The following is a 17,613-nucleotide window of genomic DNA, read 5'->3' on the forward strand; positions in this document are numbered from 1 at the left end:
TTAATGAAACACACGCAAATAGACTAAACACAAGCAAATTAAGAGAACACCTGCATTCATTTGACAACACATGCGCAGCATTCAGCAAACGCGCTGCAAATACACACAACACAACCAAACACACAAACGCGCTGCAAATACACACAACACAACCAAACGCACAAATGCGCTGCAAACTACAGAAACGATGCAAAAAAAAAAGCACACAATCCCCGAAAACAAATGCAACAAAAAAAACGCTGCATCCAGATTACACAACGGAAGTTCTCCGTAAATGCTGCGCATGTGTTGTCATATTAATTTTCTTAATTTGCTTGCGTTTTGTCTATTTGAGTGTGTTGTTGTTTCATTAAATGTCCATGTCATGCTGCTTTTTGGATGCTTTTATATAGGCCTTAGTGGTCCCCTAATACTGTATCTGAAGTCTCTTTTATATAGGCCTTAGTGGTCCCCTAATACTGTATCTGAAGTCTCTTTTATATAGACCTTAGTGGTCCCCTAATACTGTATCTGAAGTCTCTTTTATATAGACCTTAGTGGTCCCCTAATACTGTATCTGAAGTCTCTTTATATAGACCTTAGTGGTCCTCTAATACTGTATCTGAAGTCTCTTTATATAGACCTTAGTGGTCCCCTAATACTGTATCTGAAGTCTCTTTATATAGACCTTAGTGGTCCCCTAATACTGTATCTGAAGTCTCTTTCCAGAAATTCAGCCTTGGTGCAGAATTACAGCCACTAGAGCCAGTCCCACAATGAGCTTTCCTTAGGATGTGCCATTTCTGTGTCTGTAGCTTTAAATGCTATTGAGGAGGAGAGAGGGGGGGGGGGGGGGGCAGGGTGGAGGGGGGGGGTGTGGCCTTGACCAACTGCCATGCTTCGCATGTTTTCAAGCCATGATGTCTCCCTCTCTCTCATGGGTGGGCCAAATTCTCTGGGCGGGTAAAGCAGAGAAAGGGGAGGTAACCTTTCCCCTTATGACGTCATAAAGGGAAGATTCCAGATCGGCCCATCTGAGCTTTCATTTTCTCAAAGGCAGAGCAGGATACCCAGGGCTCGGTTTACACCTATCACCATTTCTAGCCACTGGGGGACCATAGGCAGGCTGGGGGAACTCACATTAATGTTAAAAAAACCTCATAAAGTGAAATTTTCATGCCATGGGACCTTTAAGTTGCAGTGCGTTTGCCCCTGTCGGCCACCGTACTCATCCTACTTTACAACCTCACGTCAGTAGCTCACAAATACCTCATGCTGTGCAAGAGGGAGTTCATGATGACCAGGGTTGGGCATCGTTTAGATTTTAACAATCGTGAGTCCAATTCCGATTCTTCCTTTCGATTCCGGTTGTTATTGATTCTCGACTCGACGGATCACATGCTTATTTCACAGATCAGAGGAAGATTTAATTTGGATTCAATGGTGATTTGCAGTGTTCCCGGGCTTTTTCAATGTGAAATAAAGCCACACTTTAGAGCGCCGCGTCCTGCGCTCCGTGGCTGCAACGTAACAAGCGTCTGGAAGCACGGCGGCCACTACGGAAGCCAAAACTTGCACGTGTGAAATTTGTTTGCGTGGATGAATATCAAGTTACATTCGTATAATTTATGAATATTTTCTTTTGCCAACGTTAGATATCTACACAGCTACAAGACATTTTCAGTAACACAGAGATTAGTTTGGTTTCAACACGGCTTTTGTTGTCCTCTTTGTACAAAAGTATTGGATGGACATGGATAGTTTCCTCTATACCACAGCATATTTTAGTCACAGATTCTAACTCCAGCTGTCAGATACATGTAAAGTAAAAACACCTTCGAATTGTACTTGAGTCAGTGTAGCTCAGCTTGCAGTGAGGGGTTCTTAGTCTTATCCTTTGACCAATCAAATGCATACAGCACACTGTTTACATTGCACACTGTCATTGTCTTTTTGTATTAGCGTCTGTATAGTTCGATACAGTCCTGGAAAGAAATACAGACATTACATATTACTACTCTCTCATACAAAGTCTCTCTCTCTTTCCCTCTCCCCCCCCTCTCTCTCCCTCTCTCTCTTTCCCTCTCCCTCTCTCTCTCTCTCTCTCCCTCTCGCTCTCTCTCCCTCTCTCGCTCTCTCCCCCCATCTCTCTCTTTCCCTCTCCCTCTCTCTCCCTCTTGCTCTCTCTCCCCCCATCTCTCTCTTTCCCTCTCCCTCTCTCTCCCCCTCTCTCTCTTTCCCTCTCCCTCTCTCTCCTTCTCTCTCTTTCCCTCTCTCTCTCTCTCTGTCTCTCTCTCTCTCCCTCTCTGTCTCTCTCTCGCTCCCTCTCTCTCTCTCTCTCTCTCCCTCTCTCTCTCCCTCTCCCTCTCCCTCTCCCTCTCTCTCTCTCTCTGTGTCTCTCTCTCTCTCCCTCTCCCTCTCCCCCCATCTCTCTTTCCCTCTCCCTCTCTCCCCCTCTCTCTCTTTCCCTCTCCCTCTCTCTCCTCTCTCTTTCCCTCTCTCTCTCTCTCTCTCTGTCTCTCTCTCGCTCCCTCTCTCTCTCTCTCCCTCTCCCCCCCCCCCTCTCTCCATTCAGAGCTCAGCCTGCAGCTGCAACACTCTGCTGTTACTATTTCTGTCAAACTGCTTTAATGCACATTACACGCTCAGTACAACACATTTACTCTCTCTCTTACACACACACACACACACACACACACACACACACACACACACACACACACACCATTAGCAGCAGCATGTAGCTTCTCTAGCTCTCTCTCTCTCTAGCTCTCTCTCTCTCTCTCTCTCTCTCGAACACACACAGAAGCTGGCTCGGCCTCAGTCGGGCGGCTGGGTGTGTGTCGGACGGAGCTCAGAGACGAGGGAGCAGCGATGTGGACGAAGAGGAGAAAGACGACGACGACGTTCAATCCGGAGTAAAACTCCAAATCCAGCCTCTGGTTTCTGGTTTTAACCGACGCTTTGAGATTCTGGGTTTCAACGAGGAATCGAGCTGCTGGTGTTTTTTTTTTTTTTAAATCCGAGACCAGTTTCTGTCCTTGAAGACAAAGTCTGGTTTCTGGGGCTTTCAGATTTGTTCAGTTCCGAATTTTGTTTTATTTTTTATCTTCTCTTCTGAATGCTGCAGATGAAGCAGAAGAAGAACAGTTTCTGTCTTCTTTCTCTGTTTGGAGGCTGAAGCAGCAGAGCCGATGGTGAGCGGTGTGTGTGTGTGTGTGTGTGTGTGTGTGTGTGCGTGTGTGTGCGCGTGTGTACGTGTGTGTGTAGATACTGAATTTACAGTTACGTGCATTGAAAGTGATAAAGAGTGTGTGTCCTGCATGCACATACTTACTAGTACTTGCTAAGTACTAGTGTACTTTGGGTTTGTTTTTCCTCATTTGGGACCCCCTTAATGAAAATGAAGGAAAATCTTAATGCTACGGAATAATGGACCTGCAACTAATGATCATTTTCATTGTCAATCAATTTGAATTAATTTCACGATTGACGAATGGTTAACAAAATGTTAGAACATTCTGAAAAAGCGTCCCCGTTTCCCAGAACCTGAGGTGACGTCTTCAAATGATTTACTTTGTCTGAACAACAGTTCAAAAGTGGCTTATAAAGTGACTTGATCTGCTTACTAATTATCAAATTAGCTCCCCTTCAGTCTTCTGCCAGTTGACACCACGGTATTTTAGGGAATCGTGTGCTTGTGTTAGTCTCCTGTCCTGTTTCAACGCACTAATGTCAGCTCCATAAAGAAATGGCTTCGCTGTGGAAGAACTCGACTGGTCTGCACACAGTTGGATTGAAACCCCGTCCGACACCTTTGGGATGAACTGGAGCACCGACTGTGTTTCTGTCCTGATCCCCCAACAGCAGTGTTGGACCGCACTGAGGCTCTCTCCCCACAGCCAGGTTCTGAAACCAGCTATAGCGGCAGATTCATGCTCTTTGGTTTTGGAACGGGATGTTCAGCAAACACATATGGCTGGAATCTACGCCTGTCCACATACTTTTGGCCAAGTCGGGCACAAGCGTATGCCTTTGCTTTAAATAGAGAGAGTCTAAAAGCATGTGTGTGTGTGTGTGTCCGTAGTTTACTTGCTCTCTGTGGTTTTCCTCGCTCGTCCCGCCTCAGCGTGGATGCTGCAGTGTGTTTGTGCTCTCGGCCCTTTATGGGCCGAATGCTGGGCTGCATCGTTCTCAGGCTGTTTTGGAGGAAGGGAACGGAGAGGAAGGGGGGGCTGCCTGTCAGAGGCCGTTACGCAGATAGCAGGATGCCACGTTAGAGCACAGAAAACCCCGAGCGATGCACTGCAGATGAAGCAGGGGACACATCGGCAGGACTTCAGTGACCAAATCACCAACAGCTGGGTTTTAAAATCGAGATATTAATCAAGTTTTCCAAGTGAAAAAAAATGTCTGTTTTGCTGCTTTTTGTAGCACAATGTCGACCCACAAACAGGTAGAGTCAACTTATAAGGCCGGAGGGGTTGCTGTTTTGAATCCCCGGGGGGCCGTGATAAAAGTTGTAAAAACACAACGGTGGCATCGGTGACGTTTTCCAGAGATCTTTTAAGGGATGCCCTAAAGCCTCGAGGTTGGATTTCCTGATCAGCTGCCATCCTCGTCAGTTGGTGGAGCATTGGATCAATGAGAAGTGGAGCTAAGGTGATAGGTTGAGACAATCACAACAAACATCCAACGCCACAAAGACTCTATAAACATATATATTTTTTTTTTTTTTCGCGGAACATTTGGGGAAGGGGGAATCCCATTCACTTCAATTTGGCCAAAGATTTCTGGAGCAGCATCTAGTGGCCATTAGAGGAACTGCAGCTTGAGCGCCATCTGTTAAGCGCATGGAAACTAAATGTAAGCGTTGTTTTAAAAATAGTTCTTTCTGTACGTCAACTCGTACAGGGTTCCACGTTAAGGTTTTTTTTTACTTGTCTGGTCGGCAATTTTTTTGCACACCCCTAATATATATATATATATATATATATATATATGTATGTATGTGTTAAGAGAGCTGGATATGGCGCCCGCATGTTCCCAAGTATCGGACGATGGAACTGCAATGAAAAATGAATCCCCCGTGGCCCAAATATTTCCTCATAGAGCTATATTACAATAGAGACATCTGTGAAAAACCTTCTTATGATACATCCACTGACCAAACCCACGTAACAACTCATTCACTTTATGTAACGGTTAACGTTAGCATGAGCACCAATATGGACAGACGAAAAAGATTACCAGCTACAGAAACTCAAACTGTATCAACTGAAAATCTAAAAGGAAGTTGACATTTTGCTAACATGGCGCTTAGCTCACCAGATCATTACTTCACGCTATAAACACACAATCGATCATGATTGATCAGAGATGAAACCATCAGTTCAGAGTTAAAAAAGAAACAGAAGCAGACCAATATCATTAACAGCTGTTCAGAGCCAGTGTTGGACCCCCATCATCTGTTTTTCGCCCCGAGTAGCTCGCTGGTTATCAGCTAACAAATGAAGTGCTGTGTATTTGCAAACAGCTCCTGTGAATGTGCTTTAGAGTCTCAACAAAACAGCAGACGTGCGATGATAACGCGCGACGGTCCAAACAGGAAACAGAGAGCGAGCGGTTGTTCCGACACCATCTGGTCTTTCAAACAGGCGTCTGGTCCGCTCAGGGATTGAAACCACAGTTTTAATCTGCCTCCCCCTCCCGCCGCTGCTGTGTGGGCGCCGTCTAATCTGGCTGATGAGGCTTTTAACAAGTGGTTGCGACGGCTGTTTGCTCCCAAAAACTCCTAAAAATCAACTACTAACGGGGGATACTTTTCTCCTCGCTTCTTATAAATGTGGAAGCATTTTCTAAACTGTCATTAAATTGTCAACATTAGTTAACAGTGTTAACAGTGGAGTAGGAAACCCAACTTTTGGACGTGATGCGACATAAAAATCCGCACCTGAGTAGGCTGCTAATCCCCCCCTCCCCCCCGTCATCTTTCATCATTGACATCCTAAAATAAAACGAATACAGTGTGACTCACAGATCAACCTGCTGGGTAAAGTTTGAGCTTAGGTGAATGTGACGTCCTCGACCGACACCCAGCAGCCTCTATGCTCTCGGTGGAGTCTTTAGAAGACACGAGTCCAAAAGAAAGAGACGCCGAGTAGCGCAGAGACGAAGAGGGCACGCTCAAAAGATACCAGTGAATGAGGATAGAGAAGCAGCCGGGAGCAACTTCAGCTCTTGATAAACAGAAGATGACATACTACCTCTACGTTTGCTTTTGTTTTGGTCCTCGGCCTGCAAGTTCAGAAGTGTGTGAGTGTGTGTCAGCATGTAACAGTGGGCGTGTGGAGTGTGTTGATTAGGGCTGTCTTCGATTTAAAAAATTCTTAGGTCGACTAACACTGAAACAATTTTGTCCGCTAATCAATTAGGTGATTTAATCGACAGATTCTCTCAAAGTCACAAAAAAATCATGCAAAAGCACCACTTTAAATCTTGTGTTTACCAGAGATCAGTCTTGCATTGCCAGACCTTCCTCCACAGCGGTGCGGAGGAGCATTTCCTCTAAACCAATCACAATCGCTAAGCACCGAATGAAGCAACGGTGCCGCTGCAAAATTGCCTCGGGAAGAAACTTGTTTTGGTGGAACGTGTACGTTCAAAAGTAGTTTTAGTCGTGCAACAGAAAACTCAGATTGGACAGATAGTCTAGCTAGCTGTCTGGATTTACCCTGCAGAGATCTGAGGAGCAGTTAACCATAGTCCTCACAAATCCACTGGAGGTTTAGAATAGCAACAAAAAGGAAGCGTTATGGTAACACACATCTGGTGCGAAAAGAGCAACATCCAGCGGAACTTTGGGCGCCAACGGAGCAATCCCGGAAGTGAAATGTTGTGGATATAGACCAGCCAGAGATGTAGGATTGGGCGTTGAGAACCGATTCCTACTTGGAATCGTTTCAAAAATTACGATTCCAGTAGAATCGTTTCTTTATTGGAATGGTTTGGAGGATTTTAACATGCGCAAGTTCTAGTTTCCGTAGCAGCCAGGTGCTTGTTGTGTTGCAGCCTTGGAGCACAGTAAGCAGCGCTCTAGTGGGGCTTTATTTTACGTTGAAAAAGCTGTAAAACTGCAAACCACCATTGAATCAAAATAAAATGTTCCTCTTATTTGTGAAATAAGCATGTGAATCGATGAGAACCGGAATCAAAAGGAAGAATCGGAATCAGATTTGTTAAAATCCAAACGATGCCCAACCCTACAGAGATGTACTCAGAAGTTTCTTGGAAATAAATCTTTCAGCATTAAAAAGAATAAAAAATGACTAATCGACTTAAGAAATATTAGTCGACTAAGTACAAATACGGCCGTTACGTCAACTCATCTACTCAGAAAGAGGGGGCAGCCCAATGTTGTAAAAGTCAAAAACTCTGGATTTTGTGCTGTGTCTTACGTATTATTCGGCTGCGTCGGTCTACAGGATTTAAGACAAGATCATTTTTTACCTCCAGTTCCCACAACGTGATACATGATTCAATGTCCATCTGTTTTCCCAACAGCGGCGAGAGGGGTCAGAGGTCATCTTCCCCATTAGATACGCTAGGATCTGATAAAGGCTCTGCCCATCCTCTTACAGGCGGCTGTAGTATGGGACCGACAGCTGTCACTCACAGCTGATCTGCGTTACTAAGCCTATAGACTCTTTCATTTGTATTTTCTTGCACAGCATGTTAGTATTGTGCTGTGCCCACACTGGACCTGGAACCAATGGATGTATGACAAGGATGTGGCTACAGCGTTGGGGGTGGAGCCTTGTTCATTCCTGTGAGAGTTGCTCAGTTGCGCATGAAGGCATCATGGATCCAAATGACCTCGGATGATAGGCGCTGCTTCCTCACTGCGCGGCCCATAGAGCAGGCGCAGTAGAGACCTCTGCCGAGCCCGGCTACTTCATGTTTAGCTCTTCGCTAACTTGAACGGGGATTAAATGATTTAATCGTGCGGATCTTCTAGAAATGTTATTGGACCGAATGGATCAAATTCTGGTAGGGAAACGAGGCATTTCGCGGGGGTTGTTATGCTCGAAAAAATGTATTTGCCGTGTTAATCTTTGGGAAAAAAGTATTTTTGGGCCAGAGGGCATCACGTGACAGACACAGAAGTTGTAATGCCGCTTTGTTCAATTAGCTTCCTGAGGGTCTGCTGGAACTGTCCAACAAGTCCTCATACTGTAAGGTCAAGAAAGGTTGCTTCTGGCTTGGTTGCTGAGGAAATAAACATTGGTTGCTTTAAGCTTTTAGATTTTTCTGGTGAGAAAAGTCTGCAGACAGCCTAAGCATCAGTACTTATTGTACATTATCTTCCACACACATGTAGAGGAAGTGCTTGTCATAGTCCTTTGCGAGCTAAGGCTCTGACTTTGCATTTCTGATTTCTGGTCTCCTGATGATGTGAAGTGACGTCTTCTGGGAGCCACATTCGCCTCCCATTATCCCCCTTCTCTACCTGCATTGTATTTCTTCCGTTTTGTAACCGGCCAGTTGTGGCCTGAAGGCACCTTGCTGCCTCACGCGGGCCGCAGAGGAGTGACTGGCATCATTGTGCCAACTGAACAAAAGACAGACCTGCAACAAAAGAAAGACCCTGAGGCAGCTTTTTCTCTGGCTCTTTATAGCAGCTACAGACGGATGATGGAGTGACAGCACTTTTCTTTACCTCTGCATATCGCAGTGCCCATAACTGCCAGAGAGATCAAGGAGGAGGAAAAATAGCGATATTAAAATCAAACGAATTATCAAAAAATGTTCTTCTCGGTTGTGTGTGTGAAACAATGCTGACGCCGTACTGTATCTGCAGCGTACAGGAATTGCGCGTGGGCGTTAAGAAGACAGAAGTTGGCATTGACTTTTCTCCGGTGTTGCTGGATGAAAACACAGAGGATTATTTCACTTCATCACGAAGCTTGTGTGTTCTCTCCGAGAGAGAAAGGCAAATAATGAAAAAGGATTGAGGACAAGCGAAAAGCTGTGAATTACAGCCCAACCTCGGCCTGTGATGCCAACATACCATGGAACAGCTCTGCCGGAGACTAAGCTGTTGATGGTTTTTAATCAGTGCGCACCAAATACTGCACTTAATCTCGTATATCATGTTGCACTCTTTATGGCGGCTGAGAGGTTTGAGAAACAGGCCAGGGAAAAGAAAATCCTCCATTTAAATCCCTGGTCCAGATGCAAAGCGTGGTGTGTGAAGGAGTAAATCTTGTATTTGCTAGCGATGGGATGAATGGAAGAAAAGATGTGTGGAAGCTGAAAGAGAGCAAAGTAAATCTTAACAAAGCTCACAAAGGATTACCCTTTATTATCCTAGAGGAGTGAAGCGGAGGAGTCATTTCAGTCGTCCATTCATTTTCTTAGACAAATAACTCTCCTTGTTTAAATCACCAGTACGAAAATAAAATCAACAACTGTGTTTGGAAATGTCAGTTGTTTGGAATAAAAAGTCCAAAGGTACAGCTGATTGGAAACATCCAGCTGAAGATGACGTGTTGTATAAACCTAGTTAAACATTCAGCGGTTTTAAATCTGTTTACTTTCACATTCTGGGTGAACTTCGGACGAATTCAGTTGCCATCGCAACACGTTCTGAGTTTGGTGTCTGGTGTCTTTGCTAGCAGACTGATCTCACTAAGTGGCGTATGTATGACACGCCAATTAGTATGCCTTTTTTGCGTGTTATGAAGACGCATAATGGTTTTTTAGCGTGTTTATCAACGCCGTTTGGCCTCCATTGACCTACATTACATGTGAATTTTCGCCGTAGCGAGTAGCGTGAAAGGACGGAGGTTGGTTGGTTGGTTGGGGAGGTGGATGGGTAAAACACCGGACTTTAACCCGGGAGAGCTGGGATTGCGTCCCGCGTGTGGCGGTTAACCCCAATGTTCTTTTCCTAAACCCAACCGTTTGTTTTCCTAAGCATGTGACGCTGGTCACCGTCGTGTTTTTGTCGTTTTTTAGTGTTACTAAAGCCTTTCCCATTTCACTTTCACTAAACCCAACTATTTTTTTTATTTTTTATTTTTTTTTTTACACGTTCTCGCGATAACACGGCACGTGGCGTGTATGTTTACATCTGCTGTATACAGCGTAGACATACACGTGGATAGCTCAAAATGCGTACAGATAACACGCCATTTGGCTTTAGGAAAGTGGCGTGTATGTTTACGCAAAGTCATGATGCCATGTTGTTGCTAGGATTGGGCATCGAGAACCGATTCCTACTTGGAATCGTTTCAAAAATTACGATTCCAGTGGAATCGTTCCTTTAATGGAATCGTTTGGAGGATTTGGTTTCAAATCCGATCATCGCTTAATATGCGCAAGTTCTGGTTTCCGTAGCAGCCAAGTGCTTGTTGTGTTGCAGCCTTGGAGCACAGTAAGCAGCGCTCTAGTGTGGCTTTATTTTACGTTGAAAAAGCTGTAAAACTGCAAACCACCATTGAATTATTTGTGAAAATAGGCATGTAACCCGTTTCACACTCCAGCCCTCAAAGAATCGAACCGGAATCGAGTATCGATAAGAACCGGAATCGAAAGGAAGAATCAGAATTGTTAAAATCCGAACGATGCCCAACCCTAGGTGGAGGTAGCTCAGTCCGGAGGGAGTTGGGTTGCCATAACAAAGCGTTCTGAGTTTGGCGTCTGGTGTCTTTGCTACAGCTACAACCATAAATCAGCCGGGCTGATGTATTGGCCGATATTACCTTACTGCAGATATATCGGTGCTTATCTCTACTGATAAGTAACATGAATGAATTATTAGTAAGGAAATGCCAAATTATGTTTCGCCGATACTTTTGCGTCCATCAGAGAGCCCGGACCGTTTCCTCCATTTCTTCCCCGTTAAAGGGTGTTTTTGGGAGGAGGTTTTTCCCTTTTCTAAATCGAGCGTCAGATAGAGGGAGTCTGTACAGATTTTAAAAGCCCCATCAGGCAAATTTGTGATTTTGGGTAGATACAATTGACTCGATTCGAATTGAATAAAAGTTCATTGTTCAAGTGTAAAATATCACGCTCACTACATATCCTGGTCACAAACAAATCTAAGTGATCTTCGGCCATGGTACCAGGCCTCAAAAATCCAGTATATGTCGCGCGGTAGTCTTTGCCACAGGACCAGTCACTGAGGCTGACGGCCACGGTAATATTTGGAGCCACTAGTTGTCTGTTGTTGAAATATATCTAACAGGTTATGGTTGTTTAGTATCAATAAATCATCCAGAAGACTTTCTCTGTTGAAGTACGTTGAGGAAATCATTGACAGGACATTTTTCAAATGTGAATTTGCAGCTGCCTTCCCATTACAACATCTCCTATGCTGTCTCCTTTTTACTTTTGTCCAGGACGCTCTCCACAGCAGGACGTTGGTGTGAACCGGCAGAGTGCGGAGACAGCTGGATGAGAGTCTGAAGTTACAGTAGAGTCAATGTGACAGGCATGAAGAACCCGGACCAGTATGGAGGAAGTCACCTGGAGAGTCTGGGTGAGTCCGGACAGACGCTTCATCGTAGCGACAGAAGAGAGAGCAGAGACGCACTTTTATGAAGTCCGTTAGTGCCGTTAGTCAGGCAAAGCGGAAATATCAGCCCTTATTTGGCTTACTTCTAGAGTCATTATATAATTTCCAAGAAATTGTAGGCTGAAGGAGGGTTTTTTGATATTATAATATTGTTGCACTGCTCACTAACTTCAGTTGTATGTCTGCAGACTTGAACTCCGATCTTTATTGATGAAATAAAGATCTTATTATCGCGCCAGCTCGGTCTCTTGATAATTCATTGATTCATCTTCGGCCACAGAAAAGCCTCAACACTTTAGCTTTCCTTCATTTTCTACATAGTTTTCTCACTTGTTGTTGTTGCAGTGTTGTTGTAACGTTTCCCATATCTTCCAGCGTGTGCAGCGCTGTCCAGTCTGGTGTTGGTTCTCCTGGGACTGCTGGGCTCGGTCCACGGCTGTCCTGGTGTCTGCACATGCTACGGTAACACCACTGACTGCTCCGCTGTGGGCCTACTCTCTTTGAAGCCCATCCTGGGACTGCTGGACCCGGACTCTCTGATCCTCCGCCTACCCCACAACAACCTGTCGTCGCTGGGCACGACCGACCTGTCCAACCTCAGCAGCCTGGACCTCCTGGACCTCTCCCAGAATCACTTTTCCACCCTGCAGCCCGGGGCTTTCTCGGGCCTGAGCGGCCTGCGCTGCCTCAATCTCTCTGCCAACTACCTCGGGGTTCGCCTGGTGACCCCTGACCCCAACAACGGCACAGAAGTCCTCCAGAACGGAAGTCAAGGGAGCGTTGGCCTGAGCAGGGATGTTTTCAGGGGGCTGTGGCGGCTGCGGGGGCTCGACCTGTCCTCCAACGGCCTCCTGTGGCTGCCCAAAGGCATGCTGGACGGGCTTCAGAGACTCGCCTGGCTGTCCTTGTCCAGCAACCGGCTGGCGGCCCTGGACAGAGTCACCTTCGAGCCCCTGGTGGGGCTACAGCAGCTCCGCCTGGCGGGAAACCCCTGGGAGTGCGACTGCAAGCTGAGAGACTTCAAGCACTGGATGGAGTGGATGATTTACAGGGGTGAGCAGAGCTGTTAGCAGGCCTCTCCACATCTCAAATACTCTGAAGTTTGATAGGTTTGGCAGTCGGCTTTAAGACCGTACCGGAGCAAATTTCTTCGGATTTTTTTGAATTAGTACTTTCAAAGCTGTCTAATCGAAGCAATTAATCTCCGCTCTGCAGGATGGACGGATGCTGAGCAAAGACATCTAAGAATATAATGACCTCAATCCTTGCCTGTCTCTATTTTCCAGAAAGTTTTTTCTTTTTAATCGAGCCAAAGGTTATTGTACAGACAGTAACATAATTGAATCAATGCTTATTTTTGTAGGAAAGTGAAGGCAAGGTTACAATCACCAATCTGTACATAGGACATTTGGTGCCAAAATACAGAATTATAACAACAAGAACATAAGAAGAGACCTTGCTTTCCCCATACCCTTCCCATTCCTCAACCTACTACTCTTACTCATTCAACTCACTAAAAATACAACAGTGCGTATTTGTATTCTATAACTTTTACTGTGTCAGGTATGATAGAAAGGGCTGCCAAATCGTACTATGTTGTACTTAAATACGTATCTTATCCTTACCAGATGTAATGTAATAGTCGGGACATGTAGCCACACTTTGGTTGTGGGAACCGATGTCCCTTTCTATGACATCAAAAGTTATTTCTTTTGCTGTGATGAGAGAGTCAGAAAGGAATTGGTGCTGGAATTTGGTGATTTGGTTATATTTCAGACGTTCCAAGGACAATCAGTAAAGCCCAGTTCAGACCAAATATTCGCGACGAGAATGTTGCAGCGGTCTGAATCGGCCGTCTCAGCTCGACTTAAGCCAGCTGTTGGTGTCGCTGCGACTCAGCTGGTCGAGTATCCAGTAGGGTTGGGTACTGAAACCTGGTTCCACTATGGAACCGGTTCCTATGCAACAGGTAGGAATCGGACCGGTTTAGAACGCAAATTTCGGTTCCTCATTTCGTTTCCACTTAATGTGTCGACTGAAATATTTTCCCTCTGTCGCTCCGAAACAGACGTAAAAATATCACACTTTCTCTTTAGTCTAACATTAGCTAGCTATCGTAAATGTAGGCTACTTTTTAAATGCCATATTTTCCCTCTGGGCTCACCAAAACGGACATAAAAGTATATTAACCATTCACTGCACGTGATTGCTAGTAAACATATTACATCTATGATGTCATTTTTCAGTTTTTCAAGAATCGGTTTAGGAATCGGAATCGTTTTAAACCTACCGGTTCGGCATCAGAATCGTAAAAATCCGGCTACCGGCAAGTAGTTACAAGTTCCAACTCGGCTCGTCACAAGTCGTTGGTCTGAACTGGGCTTTAAGGTTCTGGTTCGAAGGGAATGTTTGTGCAAAACAAAGAAAGATGTAATTTGCACATGATACGAAAATTATGAGTGACATTAATCACACATGGGTGTTTAACCTCAAAGTAGTGAAGTCTGTGTAGTATCTTAAACTCTGTATAATGCAGTGTCTGGCATTGTTTAAACAGTTATGTATATGTTCACTACATCTTTTCCATCCCTGTTCTCCCCCCCTCGTCTTTTCTTTGTTTCCCCTCTCCGTCTGCCTTACAGATGGGCAGGTAGATGCGATGCAGTGCAGTCTCCCGGGGGATCTGAAGGGCAGGGACATCCGCAGCGTGCCAGCAGAGATGTTCAGCTACTGCCTGCAGACTGTGACCAAAGAGGGCGCGCCAGGTTACGCCACGCGGCCTCCGTGCCCGCCCGGCCGCATCAGCAGCAACGACGAATGCATCCGCCAGCGCTACCGGCCCGTCAGCGTCCGCCGAGCGCACGGCACGCAAATAGTCGCGGGCGTGATTTGCGGCACAGTGTGCGTCATGATGGTGGTTGCGGCGACGTACGGCTGCGTCTACGCCTCCCTGATGGCGCGCTACCAGAAGGAGATGAGGAGCCGCGGGCAGCCTCTGATGGCCGAGTCCGGAGGCGACACAGACCTGGAGGACGGGGAGATGTCATCTCCGACGTCTCCGGAGGAGTCGCCGCCCAAAGAGGGCTGCGGCATCGTGCACGGGTATCGAATCAGCAGCTTCTGACCCAAGCTTTCGCATCCATCCAGGACGCTCTGGCTGCTTCTGCTCCTCAGCTCTCATCAGTGATGAGACAACATCCGCAGGGAGAAACCCTGCAGCTGTGTGATTGGGCTGAAAAGCCTCTGGGCGGGGGACTGATCGTACAGCTAACAGAGTGGACTAAAGTCAGTGAAAGTTTAGTCTATGTCGACGACGTTGCATTTACGGGATTGTTCCCGTTCCGCCGGAGGTTCTGCTGGATGTCCCTCATTTTCGGCCAGATGTCCGTCACCTACCGCTTCTGGTGTTCCAAACTCTTCCTCCAAGCTAGAACCGACAATCAAATTATATTCATCTTCTTTTTTTTTTTTTTTTTTTTTTTTAATTCTCATCACACGGGCGCCCGGATAGCTCAGTTGGTAGAGCAGGCGCCCATATATAGAGGTTTACTCCTCGATGCAGCGGGCCCGGGTTCGACTCTGACCTGTGGCCCTTTGCTGCATGTCATTCCCCTTCTCTCTCTCCCCTTTCATTTCTTCAGCTGTCCTGTCAATAAAGGCCTAAAAATGCCCAAAAAATAATCTTCTAAAAAAAAAAAAACGCCACATGCCCACGTGCACATGTTCCACCAAAACAAAATCCTTCCCGAGGCTAATTTGCAGCGGGTCTTTTTTCTCGTTTTTCACGTTTTCCTCCCATCCCAGAATGCTGTGTGGACTAGCCAGACCCTCCTCCTCCTCCTCCGCAGCGCTGTGGAGGAAGGTCTGGCAACGCGAGACTAGTGGAACTGGAAATGCTGCGGCACTTCTTTTTTTTTTAATGTATGGATGCTCTGTGAATTGTTATTCCCCGCGCTGCATCTCTCAGCCAGCGCTTAAACCCCCCCCCCTTTGAAGCTGCTGTTTAGCACTTCTGCACCCTTTACTTCCCTTCCTCTAGTGTTTTTGTTTCCTTCTTTAGAAAAATGAAAACCTTTCGTTCAAGCTGTCTGTCGTTTATATCTGAGCCCAACAAGCACAAGCTCCAAATATACGTACAAATGTCTGTGAATCTGTGAAATGTGACATTTCTCCTGCTGTTTGCTGCACACAATCTCTTGTTTTCTTGGTCAGTTATGTGTATTTTATGTGTATCTGTAACATGAGTACTTTGAGAAATAGATCATCCTCTGTTGTCAGGTTGGACGCCCCCTGTTTATAGACACTTTATACCCTGTAACGGTCCTGCAGCGGTCAGGGCAACGCTGCTTCAGGCTCCATCAGCGAGTCAAACTGTCTTCACACAACAGTAGAGCTGTACTGCCACCCAGAGGCCAAGCTTTGAGCTGCAGCAGCTTTCAATCTAGCACAAACTAACAATAATTCCCAACAAAGGAAAGTCAGAGCTGCTGAGGGAAAGTGTGTGAGGGTATCAGCTCACATATACCGTAACGTCCATGTATTTTCATTTACTTTGTCCATATTTTCTGTGATAAGCACACGAAACATTGTCTGAAATTCAACCCAAGAAGCTGTTACTTCATGCGGAAGATAATAAACTCTCTATTTATCTAAACTGGATTTTTTTTTCTTTCTTACTAAAAACATCACGATTTGACGGCCACAGTTCAACGTGACGACATCCGACAACAGCCAGGGAACCGACGTACATCAAACCATTAAAAGAGGAGCCAGACTCACAGAATGAAATCGAAGGGAAAGAAAATTCAAGGATTCAACATGGACGATGTTCTGAGATTAAGACAAACGACACGATCCAGTCAAAAATCCTCGCCTCGCTGAGGGTTATGACAAACATCGGCTAGATTTTATATTCAAAACAAACTAAAGATAACCTTATACGGTCATCCGGTCATTTTCTCCAACATTTAAAGACTTGTTTTAGTCTATTCTTCTCATTCTTTCAAAAATGGGCCTAATAAGGGAACCGTAGATCAATGAGCAAATAGCTCGCCACGACGAGATAAATATCACAATAACGTTTAAAATATTCCACCTATCTATGGTTCTTTTTATTCACTGTTCCCTTCTACTTAATCAGTTATGTAATTTACTTTAATCTAGATTTTTATTTGGTTTTCTTTTCGGACAAAACAATCACAAACTACGTACACACACAACACGAGACCACAAACTCATCGAACGCTGCAATACCAAGTACAACAGACGGGACACACACACACACACACACACACACACAAACAGTGCATTTTACTATCTTTGTGGGGACCCGTCATTGACATAATGCATTCCCTAGCCCCTTACCCTAACCTTAACCATCACCACTAAATGCCTAACCTTAACCCTTACCCTCACCCTAACCATAACCTAATTCTAACCCTAATCCTAAAACCAAGTCTTAACCCTCAAACAGCCCTTCTCTGCTGTCGGGACCCCACAAGTATACTGGACTCCCACGAATATAGTTAAACAAACACACACACACAAACAGAGTCTCACAGACACACACACAGACAGACACACACACACACACACACACACACACACACACACACACTCTGAAAGCCTCCATTGTCAATTATAAATGTTAAACTCTGTAAGGTCTAAGGGCATTTTCTCCATCTTTACATATAAAGTCACCTTTAAAGGGTATTTGCGTATAACCTGATACCGATGTACTTAAATATCTAAATGTTCATAGCAAACTCAACTTTCTGTATAAGGAGGCCCAAATTCGTCGCACACACACACACGCACACACACACACGATTAGCAGCAGCATGTGGCTATAATCAAATAAATAAAAAAATAAATTCAGTCTCCTGCTGCTTTTAATCCTCCCCTCCCTCCTCCCTCCATCTCCATCTCCTCCCTCGTATGTTTGTTTTTTAAGGATATAAAATGGCACACGCCCTGAGCTATCCTCCAGGCTTAATGTCTACTACTGAAACGCTCCACAGCTGTGAGTGCTTTGGCTCAGAGCAGCAGCAGCA

The 17,613-nt window shown here is 45.4% G+C and overlaps 2 protein-coding genes across 4 annotated transcripts in view; one reads left to right on the forward strand and one right to left on the reverse strand.

Annotated features, from left to right (window-relative positions):
- The window catches only part of LOC116036315 (voltage-dependent calcium channel subunit alpha-2/delta-4-like), a 137,505-nt gene that overhangs the window by 48,492 nt on the left and 71,400 nt on the right, over positions 1–17,613 (reverse strand). The gene's annotated exons all lie outside the window — the stretch shown is intronic.
- Positions 2,574–14,928, forward strand: LOC116036340 (leucine-rich repeat and transmembrane domain-containing protein 2-like). The gene is made up of 4 exons (XM_031279868.2): positions 2,574–3,176; positions 11,385–11,524; positions 11,936–12,613; positions 14,203–14,928. Exons 2-4 carry the CDS (start codon positions 11,479–11,481, stop codon positions 14,682–14,684), a joined length of 1,206 nt encoding a protein of 401 aa, XP_031135728.1. The 5' UTR covers positions 2,574–3,176; positions 11,385–11,478; the 3' UTR covers positions 14,685–14,928.

Source organism: Sander lucioperca, chromosome 7 (assembly GCF_008315115.2).
Source record: "Sander lucioperca isolate FBNREF2018 chromosome 7, SLUC_FBN_1.2, whole genome shotgun sequence".
In the NCBI taxonomy this organism is placed as follows: Eukaryota; Metazoa; Chordata; class Actinopteri; order Perciformes; family Percidae; genus Sander; species Sander lucioperca.

Coding starts and splice junctions, on each gene's coding strand:
- LOC116036340 (XM_031279868.2), top strand. CDS start 11,479: ATGAAGAACCCGGACCAGTATGGAGGAAGTCACCTGGAGAGTCTGG. Junction 11,525..11,935: donor AAGTCACCTGGAGAGTCTGG/GTGAGTCCGGAC, acceptor CATATCTTCCAG/CGTGTGCAGCGCTGTCCAGT. Junction 12,614..14,202: donor GGAGTGGATGATTTACAGGG/GTGAGCAGAGCT, acceptor TCTGCCTTACAG/ATGGGCAGGTAGATGCGATG.